This window comes from Antechinus flavipes, chromosome 2 (genome assembly GCF_016432865.1).
Source record: "Antechinus flavipes isolate AdamAnt ecotype Samford, QLD, Australia chromosome 2, AdamAnt_v2, whole genome shotgun sequence".
NCBI lineage: Eukaryota > Metazoa > Chordata > Mammalia > Dasyuromorphia > Dasyuridae > Antechinus > Antechinus flavipes.
In genome coordinates, this window is record NC_067399.1 from 235,018,954 (window position 1) to 235,034,204 (window position 15,251).

The 15,251-nt window shown below is 33.5% G+C and overlaps 1 protein-coding gene across 1 annotated transcript in view; it reads left to right on the forward strand.

Moving 5' to 3' along the window:
* ARFGEF2 (ADP ribosylation factor guanine nucleotide exchange factor 2) overlaps nucleotides 1–15,251 on the forward strand; it is a 108,261-nt gene that overhangs the window by 84,291 nt on the left and 8,719 nt on the right. Inside the window, exons 27-36 of the mRNA XM_051976533.1 lie at nucleotides 466–638; nucleotides 3,226–3,386; nucleotides 6,878–7,008; nucleotides 7,130–7,259; nucleotides 8,173–8,308; nucleotides 9,984–10,122; nucleotides 10,241–10,295; nucleotides 11,123–11,237; nucleotides 12,270–12,400; nucleotides 14,265–14,433. Coding sequence (XP_051832493.1) covers nucleotides 466–638; nucleotides 3,226–3,386; nucleotides 6,878–7,008; nucleotides 7,130–7,259; nucleotides 8,173–8,308; nucleotides 9,984–10,122; nucleotides 10,241–10,295; nucleotides 11,123–11,237; nucleotides 12,270–12,400; nucleotides 14,265–14,433 — 1,340 coding nt within the window. The remainder of the gene's footprint in view (nucleotides 1–465; nucleotides 639–3,225; nucleotides 3,387–6,877; nucleotides 7,009–7,129; nucleotides 7,260–8,172; nucleotides 8,309–9,983; nucleotides 10,123–10,240; nucleotides 10,296–11,122; nucleotides 11,238–12,269; nucleotides 12,401–14,264; nucleotides 14,434–15,251) is intronic.

Consider the following 15,251-nt stretch of genomic DNA (forward strand, 5'->3'; position numbering starts at 1 on the left):
TTGTGCAGCAAGATAACTGTATAAATATGTATACATATAGTGGATTTAACATATATTTTAACATATTTGACATTTATTGGAGTACCTGCCATCTAAGGGACGGGGTAGGAAGAAAGGGGAAAATTTGGAACAGAAGGTTTTGCAAGGGTCAGTGTTGAAAAAATTACTCATGCATATATTTTGTAAATAAAAAGCTATTTTTTTTTTAAAAAAGAATTGGGTTTAAAAGACAGACGGTAAATTCAATGGGAGGAGATGGAAGGACATTCTAGGCATAGGGAAAAGAGGAGGACAGTTCATATTTGAGAGAGTGATAGGAATACCGAATAATTTTATTGGGTTTGATAATGAAGTACATGAAGAAAAGTAAAGGTAGGATATGTTTGTGGTGCCTTAATGACTTTAAGGTAACTATAAAGAATAGTAATTCTAATTAGGAGGTGTGTTAAATTCTCTTTTCTTAAGATCACCTACCATTCGAGATATGGTTATCCGTTGCATAACTCAGATGGTAAACTCCCAAGCTGCTAACATTCGCTCAGGTTGGAAGAATATCTTTGCCGTATTCCACCAAGCTGCTTCTGATCACGATGGGAATATTGTGGAACTAGCATTCCAAACAACAGGCCATATAGTCAGTAAGTAGTAATTTAATTTCACACAGTTAACATCTTATATTTTATATAGTGTTTATATAAAATTCCTGCCCATAGAAATCGATCCAAGAAAGTTAGAGTAAAATTACAAAGGATGATTTCAGTTTTTAAGATGTGCTTATTCTTTAGATGATTTTAACTCAAAAATTGTTTGTTTGTTTTTTTTGAGGAGAAGTAAAAAGGCAACACATTTAGGAGGAATCAGGATTTTCAAATCTTCACTCTCACATTTCTTAACTGGGTGACTTTGTTATTTAACGTCTCTGTGTCTCAAATTCTTCATCTTCAAAATGGGATATTTCTGTTGCTGAATTTTAAAGAGTAGAAAATGATATAGTTTAGTGTGGTTTAACTGATGTTAGGAGTTATAGTTTGCACTAGCAAGTGGGACAAGAGAATAAGATACTGAAGGCCACTTTGGCCACAGGCTAGCTTGATGTACTCTGGTGCCACTGAGAACAGAATCATGTCCTTGTCCTTCCCCTTCTTCTTTTCTTTTCACTTTTTTCCTTGATCCTTTGATCTCCCTTCCTGTTCTTTGACAGTCTAAGGACACATATGCTGCGCTAGTCCTTTAAGAGTCCCTTCAAGGGCTTACTTGGGAAGGTTATTGGGCTTACTCTCTGCCAAAGTTTAAAGGACCTGAGGAAGAATAGTCTTCTGGTGTCTAGAGTTTTATGGGAGTTGGGAGTGAACAGAGAAAGGAGAATAAAGAAGAAGTGAAGGAATGCTTTTAAAACCTGATATAATCTATTAAAATTGTGACTGTGAAAGCAGAAGAGACTATTGTTTTGTATCCTACTTAACTAGAAGTTGAATTCTTTTAATTTCTTTTATTAGTTAGGAGTTTTTTTTTTTTCTGTCATTTACTACTCTCATTGCATTTTAACCTCCTTGCGTTGCCACTGGATGGCCCCAAATTATACCTGACACCGTGAAAGCATCAGCCATCTTAACTTAAAAAGATTTCTATGTGGGCTAGTTGAAAGATTTAAAACAAGGCATTTCCTCATCAAATTTGGAACTATTGTATACAAGTGGCAAAAATAAGTGTTTTTGCATCATTTACTTAAAGTCCAATCTAACAAACATTTATTATATGCCTATGATGTGGCCCCACTGTGCTGAAAGCTGGGAATACAATTAATGAAAAGAAAGCAGTCCTAGCTCTCCAGGTGCTTGCAATCTAGAGGGAGCAGGAAAGTTGGTATGAGGGAAGGAAATAGGGACACCAGAGAGTAACTTGTGCAGAACAGCAGGACTAGTTTTATGAGTGCATAGTTTTCCTCATTGTCTATAGGAAAAGTACAAATTTTTTTCATTTAAAAGTTTTTACAATCTGGCTATATAGTTTGTCTTTCCACTGATTCCATATGTCTTCTACTTGCTCTTGTTCCCCATTCATGATGTCCTCTTGGCATGATGTCTCCATGAAGTGTCCTGAGCTGTCTTCAGAGTTCAGCAAGTGTCACTTCCTTATAGAAATCCCTTGATTCTTCCACTTTTCAGTGCCTTGATAAATCCCTTTGTATTTATTTTGAGTATATCCTGGATTTAATTGTCTTTGACAAATTTAATTTGTCTCTCTAGTAAGAATGTAAAATTTTTGAAGGCGAAGAATGTCTCATTTTTGTATTTGTTTCCCAGCTGCCTGGCACAATGTCTATTATTCTGAAATGGATGCTTAAAGCTTTGCTTGCTTGATCAATCTAGAATTTTACAGTTTATGAGGCAGTATCCTATGTAGCTGTCACTTTACAATCTTTTAAAATGAAGGTAGGTAGGTAGGCATATTCTCTCCATTTTACAGATAAAAAAAACTAAGACTCGAGAAAAATAAATGATTTATAAATTATAGTAACTAATCTTTATATAACATTATAAAGTTCACAAAGCACATAATACATTATCTCATTTGAACTTCACAACAGGCCTGTGAGGTATTATCCCCTTTTTCAGGTGAGCTTTTAACAAACTAACTATGAGAAGTTAAGGGTGCACAGAGAGCTAGTGAATATGGATGTGTTAGTATGCTGTGATATAATGGCAAGAGTACTAGATTTGAAGGCAAAAAACCTAGGTTTCAGTTCCAGCTCTGTCACCAAATACCCGCGTGATCAGGGGCAAATTGCTTCCTTTCCCCAGGCTCCAATTTTTCATCTGTAAGGCATTAGCCTCTTAAATGTTATAAACAACAGACCCAAGACTCCAACACAATTCTAAATAGAAGCCATGTTTACTTTCCACTAAACTATACTGTGAAATATATTTAGATACTTGATCTCCTAATTATATAATTTATCAAATTCCCATATTCTAAACTGCCTTATCTTATTGTGTCTAAATTGGTGGTGGTGTGATCTTTAACTATTTGTGCTTTCATGATATTCTTTGAAGTAGTTTGAACCAATTTAGATTGAGGTGTATTTATTAAATTACTCGGGAATAAGTTTTTTATGAAAGCTTTTGTTCTAGAGAAAATCGTTGTCATATTTCTCTAAGATTCAGTCATGATTTTAACTGTCTTTTTCACCTAACAATTGTGATAACACAATTTATGTTTCTCCAGCAACTATCTTTCAGCACCATTTCCCTGCTGCAATAGATTCCTTTCAAGATGCTGTGAAGTGCTTATCTGAGTTTGCTTGCAATGCTTCTTTTCCTGACACCAGCATGGAAGCAATTCGACTGATCCGCTACTGTGGGAAATATGTTTCTGAAAGGCCTAGGGTAGGTTCACTTTTTCTTAGATGACTTAAGTTTGAAGAGGCAAAATGATTATATACTGTTATTCACGTTATATTTTAGATCTGCTTAAAAAAAAAAAAACTTAGATATTTGTTTTGAAATAAATACTGTAGGTATTACTTCAGACTAGAGATCAGCCATTTCTTTAGGAAATAACATGGCACTAAATGTGGACAGAAGTAAGACTAAGTTAAATCATAGTGATAGTAATTCCAAAAATACCTAATATTTATTAAATATTTCTTCTCTAATTAGATTATATATTTTATATTGTAAAACCTCTCTTTGCAAGTCATACTCTTTTCTGAAACTTAAGAGTCTTAGAGAGTTGCCTAAATCAGGTAGAAATTTGACTTGTACAGGAGACATGACCATCTTTTGTCAGAGAGGGATGGAAAGCTTTACTCATTTTACACAGTAATGTGCAAATTCAATTAAAAATATGTATTATAATTATCAATTCTGATGGATGTGGCACTTCTCTACAATGAGACAATTTAGACCAGTTCCAATGATCCTGTGATGAAGAGAGCCATCTACACCCAGAGAGAGGACTGTGGGAACTGAATATGGATCACAACATGGCATATTCACTCCTTTTGTTGTTTTTTGCTTGCATTTTCTTTTTCGTTTTCTTTTTGATTTGATTTTGCTTATACAGCAAGATAATTGTATAAGTATTTTGAATGTATATATTGGATTTAACATATGTTTTTACCATGTTTAACATATATTGGATTACTTGCTATCTAGGGGAATAGGGAAGGAAATTGGAACACAAGGTTTTGCAAGGGTTAATGTTGAAAAATTATCCATGCATATCTTTTGAAAATTAGAAAGCTTTAATAAAAACATTATGTATTACATATTGTATTTAACATATATTTTATTATATATATGTTAATATATAATATTAGAATATTATATATTCTATAATATAATAAAAAGAAATTTTATTATAATAAAAGAAAATATAAGTGAAGAAAAAAAACCATTATGTATTAAGCTCTACTATTCTAACCACTAGAGATAAAAGGAGGAAGATGACAATATTCTTACTCTTTAGGAGATAACAATCTAATAATAAGCTATGTAAGCCTACAACTTTTAATAAAACTAAATGTGGTAAAGTAAACAACAGTAATCTAAATGAATTGCTAAAAAAAAATCTTTTAAGAAAGAGACTACTTTAAAAACTAGTGAAATATAGTTAGAATATTTGATGTAGAAAAAGGGCCACTGAAATTGAACCTTAAGAAATGGAAGGATATCAACAGGAGGAGATATGGAAGTCCATGGTGAAAAGGTTGATTTAGGAGTCATTTCTTTGTCAATTTAATTTATTTTTGTCATTTATAAATTTGTCATTTAATGTCCGTAAATTGTACTTTCTCACTTATAAAATGAAGCATTTGAATTACATTATTTTTGCAGCTCCTTCTTATCTAATAATATATGAATCTGTTTGTATTTTCTTTTTCTTAAAAAAAAGATTCTTATTAATAACTTTTGTTTTTATATCACTTAAATTTCCCCATGTATTCTTCTTTTCTCCTCTCAGCATTTTCAGGCATCTCTTTGAATAAAGAATTTTAAGCAGAGAGGGGGAACATTCAGCAAAAATAATAAGTACTTCAATAAAAACTCTGATGTTGCATACCCATACAACACCCTCTCTCACACTTCTGCAAAGGAGTAAGGAATCTGTAGTCTTAAATACGAACAAGTCAATGGTGCCATTATTATCATTTTTAAAAAACTGAAAGTCATTTGTGAAGAGGTGATAGTTTTTGTCAATGGATCTTACAGAAATTTAGAGCTGGAAAATACCTTAAAGATTATTTTAAATTCAACTCTCTCATTTTAGAGATAAGGTATTACAGCCAAGAGAAGTTAAGTTAATTTGCCCATAATCACACAGCTAATAGATGTATGAGGTAGGATTAGAACTCAGATTTTTCTGACTTTAAGTATAGCACTTTCTCCATTATGTCATGCTTCCTCATGGTAACTAATGTAATACTTAAGAGGTAGAATGAGAAGAGGGCCATTGACAAAACATTGAAGAACATTCACCTTTAGAGAAAAAAAGATGAGGAGCCAGTGAAAAAAAGAATTTGTTGAAAGCCAAAGAAAAGAATCTCTCATTTTGTTACATGTTTTGTTACATGTATGAAAAGTCTTAAAAGTATCAGAAGCTCATAAGTCTTTTCCTACAGGAAGTCTTTCCTGATTTTCTTAGTTATTAAGGTTTTCTCCCTCTGCCTCAAATTATCTTATATACTTAGGTATTTAGGTGTTTCATTCTCCTGATCCTAATATAGTGTAAGCTCCTAGAGTTTATGCTATTCTTATAGCATAAGAATATGCTTATGTCCTTATGTCTTCAGTGCCTAGCACTAGTCTTCTCACATAGTTAGCACTTCATAAATACTTGTTGGATCAGATTGGTATATCTGATGCCAAGGGAAGAGAGAATGTCCTCAAGTAGGGAATACCCAATACTGTCAAATACTACAGTGTCAAGAATAAGGGATGAAAAAAAACCCACTGAATTTATTGGGGATTCAGCAAAAACTTTTAAGAAAATAATTTCAATAAGGTGATGAGAACAAAACTTAGATTGCAAGGGAAAAACTTGATGATGAGGAGGTAGTCATTAGATGTAAACATTTTTCCCTTGAAGGGCAATTAAGAGAGATGGAAGTAATGAGGTAGTAGAAACAGTAGAATAAAGAACGTTTGTATAGTAGTGAGGAAACTTGATCTTATTTGTAATCAAATAGGAAGAAGTTGATAGTAGTTGAAATTAGAAAGTTTGTTATGAAGGACATAGAGAAAAGGTAAATGATGTCTGAATGAGGGAGATGAACTAGAGGAGGTATAACTGGACTAGGGTAAGGTGAGTGAGAGCAGAAGCAAATGGATAAGTTAAGGTAAAGGATGAAGATTGATCATTCAATATTCTTGGAGATGGTGTAATTTGAGGCCATAGTGTGATGTGAAGATGGCCATAACTACATATAACTGAAGAGATAGGAAAAAGAAGGCCCTTGTTATTTCAGGTTTGATAGAGCTGCATTCTTCAAAGGCACAGACATTTGGACTGTCCATTGAAATATTCCACTCTAGTTTGATCTTTATAGTATATTCTAAATATATGAGAATTCTTGATTTTCCAACTTTGACCTTTCAGAGAGCTTTTATGATCTCCTTGCATTCCGAAGTTTTCCACTGCATTTTAGAAATTAACATATAGGAATTTACTGGTGTGACATTAACAGTACCAAATGGTCAGTGGACAGTTGTCCATGTATTTGCTATGTTTGAAAGGAGAGTCCCTAAGCCAGAAAGTAGACTGAATTACTAGGCATTTGAAGGAAAAAAAACACATACTGATACCACCTCTTTTCCAACATGCATTTTGTTTTATATAGTAGGTCTTAATGTCTTAGGTTTGGTTTTTATTATAGGTGCTTCAAGAATACACAAGTGATGATATGAATGTAGCTCCTGGAGACAGAGTCTGGGTTCGAGGCTGGTTCCCTATCCTGTTTGAACTCTCTTGCATTATTAATAGGTGCAAGTTAGATGTTCGGACAAGGTAATTATATGAAAGGTGCATTCTATTGCTCTGTTCATTGAAATTATATTGTTGTCAGTCACTGAAACTGACAGATCTTCTTTTATAACTATCTTCTACTTTTTACCTTTACCCTCTATAGAGGACTCACAGTGATGTTTGAGATAATGAAGAGCTATGGCCACACTTTTGAAAAACATTGGTGGCAGGATCTGTTCAGAATTGTGTTTAGAATTTTTGACAACATGAAACTCCCTGAACAGCAGTCAGAGGTAAGTTGAATACTTAAAGAACTTTTTCTTTTAATTTTACCTACTTGATGCTTCACCTTCTATTTTGAGAGTTGAGCTATTTTAATATATTTTGAGATTATAGGACATATAATTTATTAATTACAAATCACATTTACATAGTATTTTAAGCTTTAAAATGTTTCTGTCAATCTTCTAATCAAAATAGGCTAGTCAGGATTTCCATATTCTTCCAGATCAGAGAGAAAACCTTGTTCATTTGGATCTTCATCAAAAATACAGCTACTTTTGGAAAAGATGCTGGTCATTATGACCATTATGACACTATTTTCAGAGTGTTTTAAGGATGTTCACACAGAGAGACAAATATTCAGATGATAGCTGACATCACTGCAACAAAGATATTAATTTCACTTCAACTTGCTACAGAGCACTGTTCATAGGAAGAGAGGGGATTTAGTTAAGCCATTTCATATTTACTTTGTAGAACATGCACTCTGGTAGCACTTCTTGGTTTACAAATCATTCTGATTAGATTATCTTTTTTGATCTGTGTCATTCTTGTGAGAAAGACTGTATAGCTGTTCTACTCTTGTTTGAGATGAGTATACTGCTCAGAGTTGTTAATGATATGCCTATGTTTATGTGAGTGTGTAGAAAGGAGTAGTTTTAGATATGAACTCAGATCTCCTGATACCAAATCTCATGTTTTTTTCTGCTATATCATATTGCCTCTTGTGCTATAATTGTTGATATTCTTTGCCATTTTCTCTGGCATCTAAAAAAGTTTTTATATCATATCCCCAAGAATAAATAGCTTTATCTATTACATTTTAAGCTGCATTTTAAAGGAGAGCTTTTAATGTGTAATTTATATTTAACAGATCTAATTTTTTTTTAATGGAAATGGTTTAATATTTCTTTGTTTTCCCAGAAATCAGAATGGATGACCACAACTTGCAATCATGCACTTTATGCTATTTGTGATGTGTTCACACAGTTTTATGAAGCTTTAAACGAAGTTCTGCTTTCTGATGTATTTGCACAATTACACTGGTGTGTAAAACAAGGTACTCTTCAAATTTATATGCAGTGTTTTTCTGGGAATGTCACTGGATAAATAAATGCTCAGAATGCCTTGGTATAATTTTTTTTTAAGACCCTAATGGCCCATACAATGTATAATTTAATTGTGTGGATCATAAAAATAGAATCCGTCTCATCCCCACAAAAGTATTTATTTTTCTTTTGTTATAAGGACTTAATTAATGTGTCATAACCATCATTGCTGATGGATTGTCATGTGAAAAAGGGATTTAGACTGCTGCGTCCTGAAGGAGAAAACATATGTTTGTAGTTAGAGTTCACTGACAGTGAAACTGGTCCCTTTAGAAGAGTGAGATTTCTTAGTCTTTGAAAATGTTTGAATCTGGAATCGTTGATAATTTCTTGGGAGGCTTTATAAAATTTATAGTCCAGATGGGAGAGGTCCTAGATGTCCCATGAAGTCCCCTCCATCCTGTTCGCAGGTTCTGTGTCCCTCTGCACCTAAGTCCTCTCAGCCCCATATAAATAATCCTTTGTTTGAGCAGTGTGGAGTCACCATAGAAAAGTATCCTAAATTTAAGTCTTTTGGAATTTTTTTTTTTTTTTTTGGCAAAGGAATCAGGATTAGGTGACTTGCCCAGGATCATGTAACTACTAAGTGTCAAGTTGTCAAGACCAGATTTGAACTTAGGTACTCCAGACTCCAGGGTCATTGTTCTCTCCATTGTGTCACCTAATTATGTGAGCTATTCTTATAAGTGACCTTGATTCTCTGTAATGACTTTTTCAATATCAGCTTCTTAGTAGGCATCTTTGAGTTCCTGGAAAATACACATTACGGTTCCAAATTCTCTCCCATTTTTCCTTTTGTCACTTCTCATTGAGAAGGCAAGCAACTTGATAAAGGTTACACATGTTTAGTCTTGTAAAACAGATTTCCATATTAGAACCGTTCACATGTTGAAGAACATTAATACTTGCCTTTTTCACCTCAATTCTTTAATGGAATTCAAAACATGTTGACATGTTCCATGTACTCAATTACACATGGCTTAATATTGTACATTGAGGACTCATTTATAACCAGAAATTTTTCAGAAAGCTATCATGATAAAAATTTAGGAAGTAGGAATTAGTCAAGATGATTATTTTATTTGGAATTAAATTATAATAATTCTAATTCCACTCTTTGTATCTCAAGTGATTTAAATGATTCAAATGAAATTATAATAATTTTATATAATATTAAACATTGCCTGAATTTTCCCCAATATCTATCTTCGATCTACATTTTAACATTACTTAGATATCAAAATAACTATCCACTATGGTTGTTGGGTTCATTATACTACTAAATAGTAGTATATAAATTAGAACAATAAGTACAGAAAAAAAGTATGAAATCCTACGAGAAAAATGTCATTTTCATCTAACTAGATCAGATAAAGCTTTGTTAAGGATAAAGATTCAGTTCATGGAGGACGTAGGATAACTATAAAGTTGGCAAAGTACCAGTGACCTAGGTAACTGGTTCTTTGTTCTTTATTCTACACTTAGACCAGCTGTATGATACCAGTGCTTTAAATGAAGATTTGCAAGGAGCAAAACCATACTCTCCTACATTGTGACTGAGGATGTCACAGTAGGTTTAGAAAAGGCAACAGGAGTTTGTTGACAGATAATTATCTTATTTTGTAGATAATGAGCAGCTAGCACGATCTGGAACGAATTGTTTAGAAAACTTGGTAATATCAAATGGTGAGAAATTCAGCCCTGAAGTTTGGGATGAAACCTGTAATTGTATGCTGGACATTTTCAAAACAACCATTCCACATATGTAAGTTTTAATGTAGTGGTTGATGTGCAATTTACCCTGCATTCAATCTTCTTAAGTAGTTCCACCTACTTTTTCTAGTAAACATTTTTCTTTCCCATCTTCTTTTCCCTTACTTTAGTTTGCTTACATGGAAGCCTGCTGGAATGGAGGACGATGCGTCAGAAAAACATTTGGTAGAGTTGTTTAATTTATACTGGTTTTTTTTGGGGGGGAGGGGTCCTATATGTTTTGTTAAACTAATCTATGCAATGATTTCATTCAACTCATATGCTGAATTACTGTTTCAAAAAATTGTAAGTGAAGGGAAAATGATGTGGTGTCATAAATTGTGTCATGAATTTTTTTGAATAAAGTCACATTGTAAGGAGTGGCAAATTAGCGGTCTCCATAGAAACATGGAAAGACTTGTGGGAGATAATAAATGATAAAGTATACTTAGTGAACATATTATAGATGATAATTATAGTAATGTAGATGAAAAGAGTGTTAAAGGAAAGCTTAATTCTTAGCAACCAATTTTGGTGCTATGGACCTTGAAATAGATAATAAAAAGAATCTCCTATAAGTGGTGAGATGTGAAATTATGCATGTATTAGCAGATCAGATCATTCTATTAGATTAACTTTGTTTAACTGTTCTCATTTGTTACAAGGAATTCAGTGCTAGAGATGAGGAATATGTCAAAAAATGAATAGTGTAAAAAATAAATATAAAAAATAATAGATTTCAATTAAATATGTTTTTTATTCCTAAAGAATAGATGTTAAGTATTTAAAATTTAAAAAGGATAAAATTGAAATTTTTGAAGGGAAAAATAATTCAAACTCTTTTTCTCTCAGTGCTTTAAGGGCACTGTAGTGAGCATTTGTTATAAACTTTGAAACAAGTGAGAAAGTTAAATGTAAGCTTTGCCAGAGATGTTAAGTGCATTGTAAAAATGAAATCCTGCTTAAAGAATAAAATGCTTAGTAAATAATCTTTTTTTCTCATAAACTTCTAGGATCTGGATTTGGATCGCCAATCTTTAAGCAGTATAGATAAAAATCCCTCTGAGAGAGGTCAGAGCCAAATTTCTAATCCAACTGATGATAGCTGGAAAGGAAGATCATATACAAGTAAGATTAGATTTTATTATCAATATCATCATCATTATTCTCAAACCTTTTAGTTTTGATATCCCTATTGTTCATTAATTTAAAAATATTTAAGTGTATACTGCACAAGTAACACTTTGCTAAAAAAGAAAGATACAGTGATAAGATTCTGGAAGCAGAGAAATGAGATAAATATAAGGTAAACAAGAATATAACTATTACACAGAAGGAAGACAGACTATTAGGTATTCAGATGAAAGAGGAATCAGTTTCAGGAAAGACTTCTCAGCAGAAGACTTCATATTTAGGACAGTAGAAGAGGGTTGGTAAGAAAACATTTCAATGTAAATAAAGCTGTCGTATGGGATTTGTTAAGGAGAGAGTGATTGTGATAGAGGCCCTTAACATCTCTGAAAGCACAAGACAGAATGTTTATTTTTAAAGTAAATTCAAATTTTTTTCTTTAAGAATTTCCCAATAGCTTTTGAAATATCTCTGTGCTAAGTGATAGAAAATCAGAAATTACACAGGGCAGAGCCCCTGCCTTTAAGTAGCTTGTAGTCCATTTCAGAGATAGTCACAGATGGTTGTACTATACATTGGACTGTGACATATACAAAGAGGTTAAACAGAGAAGGATGAGAGACTAGGGATAAAGAAACAATCAGGAAGTTTTCAATAGATGAGATGTCTCCTGAGTGGGTGGCTCTTCACAGAGCCTTCAGAATGAATGTGAACTGGGTAACAGTCAAGTCACTTGTTGTTTATGTACTCCATGACAATCTTGACAATTGGGAGCTGCCCTTTATCAATTTCCTTGGTTTCTAATTTCTCATAAATAAGCTCCATGCTAACTAGCTTCATCTAGAAAGGGATCAGCCATTTTTAAGCTAGTTTTTGAAATTCACACATCTTCAGCCCAAACTAAATCTATATAGCGTCATTGTCTATTTCTGGTTATGTGTTATATCCAAATTTAATTAAAGTTTCATGGCCTTAATTTCTGCTTTAACTACTGTTTTATTTTGGCTTTCAATTTGTCTTTCCACATAGACCAGAAACTGTTTGCTAGCCTCCTGATCAAGTGTGTAGTTCAGCTGGAATTGATACAGACCATTGACAACATAGTATTCTATCCAGCAACCAGCAAAAAGGAAGATGCTGAGCACATGGTGGCAGCTCAGGTAAGGTTTCATGTTTAGAGCAATGCATCTGTCCACCCAAACTCCCTTTTATTTTTATTGATAATAGAACATTTGGTAAGTGTCCATCAGATGCAGAGTACTTTTGCTCATCATTGGAGGTGTTAACAAGGTTTATATAGGAAAATAACCCTACCTTCAGGGAACTTGTTCTAGTGAGAAGATGAGTTTAACACAGGTAAGAGCTGAAGGGGAAAGTCTTTACCAATATGGGTTAACGTATGTGCCAAAATGTTTGTGGCAGCCCTGTTTATAGTGACTAGAAGCTGGAAAATGAATGGATGCCCATCAATTGGAGAATGGTTGAGTAATTTGTGGTATATGAACGTCATGGAATATTATTGTTCTGTAAGGAATGACCAGCAGGATGAATACAGAGAGGACTGGCGAGACTTACATGAACTGATGCTAAGTGAAATGAGCAGAACCAGGAGATCATTATATACCTCAACAATGATACTCTTTGAGGATGTATTCTGATGGAAGTGGATCTCTTTGATAAAGAGAGCTAATTTAGTTTTAATTGATCAAAGATGGGCAGATGCAGCTACACCCAAAGAAAGAACACTGGGAGATGAATATAAACTGTTTGCATTTTTGTTTTTCTTCCCGGATTATTTATACCTTCTGAATTCAATTCTCCCTGTGCAACAAGAAAACTGTTCGGTTCTGCACACGTATATTGTACCCAGGATATACTGTAACCTATTCAACATGTAAAGGATTGCTTGCCATCTGAGGGAGGGGATGGAGGGAGAGAGGGGAAAAATCGGAACAGAAGTGAATGCAAGGGATAATGTTGTAAAAAATTACCCTGCATGAGTTCTATCAATAAAAAGTTATTAAAAAAAAAAAACAATATGGGTTAACTAGAGAGTCTTCCTAAAAAAGATGGCATCTGAATCGGACTTAGGAAGGGGATAGGTAGGAATTGGGCATGTGGAAAAAAAGTGAGACTGAGAGATTCTGAAGCATACTAAAGAAAAGGAATAAGATTGCAGTACACCAAGAAAACACTAAGATAAAATATGGATGAAGAAGAAGAGTGACCCCATAAAGAAATCACTAAGCCCCCATTGGGAGAAATGTTCAAGTGGGAGCTAAAGACTAACCAGTGTCATGGCATAAACACAGGCAGATAACCTATATTCAAGTTCTGGTTCTGTGTGTTCTTGAGTAAGAACACTTTGCCTTTTTTTGAACTCAAGTTTTCTCATACGTAAAATAGGGGTAATTCATACCTCACAGACCTGTGAAAAATCAAATAAAATGTATTTTGAAACACTCTGTAAACATTTTTAAGTGCAATATCAACTATTGTTATCTTTTTTACATCACAGATTTCCCCATCACAGTTTCACTATGTCATGGTTTTGCATTAAATGGGAATTTGGGAGGAGTTTTGTGGAAGCTGCAGATGACACACAAAGACCAGCAGATGACACAGAATCTATAACCAAAATATTTAATTCAAATTTTACAATAGGGTACTACTGTTAATACCCCAAAAAAGAAAAAGAAAAAATTCAGACTTCCTCTTTGGTACAAAGGGAGGGCCAAAAAGTTTTATGCAGATTTTCCAGATTGTACCCTTTAACTCTGTGATGTTGAAGGAATAACTGTATTATTACTCACCTTGCTTAAACTAGAAGCAGTCGATTGCAAATACGTCAGTGGGTATTCATTCTCTTCCCTGCCAAAAGGCAGTATTTTTCTTACAGTTGTATTACTGTCTAATATCAAATCATAGCCTCCTTACTTGCCAATATGTAAAAACTACTTCATCTAAATTATCTTCCTTTTGTAAATCCTATGATGTCCTCAATTGTGCCTACTCATTTCCTAGAGAGACACACTGGATGCCGATATTCACATAGACACAGAGGATCAAGGGATGTATAAATACATGTCTTCACAGCATCTTTTTAAATTACTAGATTGTTTGCAAGAGTCTCATTCATTCTCAAAGGCCTTTAACTCAAATTATGAACAACGAACAGTCCTGTGGAGAGCAGGTAAATAAAAATTGAATTTTATTAATTAAGAATGGGACAGAGTGCTAACTTAAGTGATTTATATTTTGTACTGTAGCCAGACAATATTATTTTACTTGAATTGTTTAGGGGAGAAATGTTTTAGAAAATGAAAATCAAATTCATATAATCAATCTCACTTTAAAAGTATGCTATGAATTCCAATAGACTTAGGATGGAAGGTGCTATCTGCACTCAAAGAGGGAGCTGTGGACACTGCATGTGGATCAAAGCATAGTATTTTCACCATTTTGTTGTTTGTTTGCTTGGGTTTTTTTCCTTTCTTGAGGTTTTTTCCCTTTTGATCTGATTTTTTTCTTGCACAGCATGATGTATATGGAAATATGTTTAGAAGAATTAGAAGAATGTTTAACCCATATCAAATTACTTGCTGTCTTGGGGAGGGTGGAAAGAGAATATTTTGAGACAAAGTTTTGCAAAGGTGAATGTTGAAAACTATCTTTGCATGTATTTGAAAAAAGAAAATATTATTAAAAGAAAAATGTGCCATAAAAGAAGATTATATGTGGATATTTAAAGGGTCAGGGAGAAACTGAAAGTTTTTTTGGTTTTCTTCTCCCAAATTACAAAAGTGGGGGTGTGAACATGAGGAGGTAATAAGAGATACTTGAATTTTCTGCTTTTTCTTAATCCTCTTTGTTATACTATTGAAGTGGCTTCATCTCTATAAAATGTGCCTTTAAAAAGTATCTTGTATAGCCTTTTTGCCCAAAACAAACATCCTACCCCATTTTCTCAAATTTCCCCAGATTTTATTCTTTTTCTCCCCTTTATTAAAG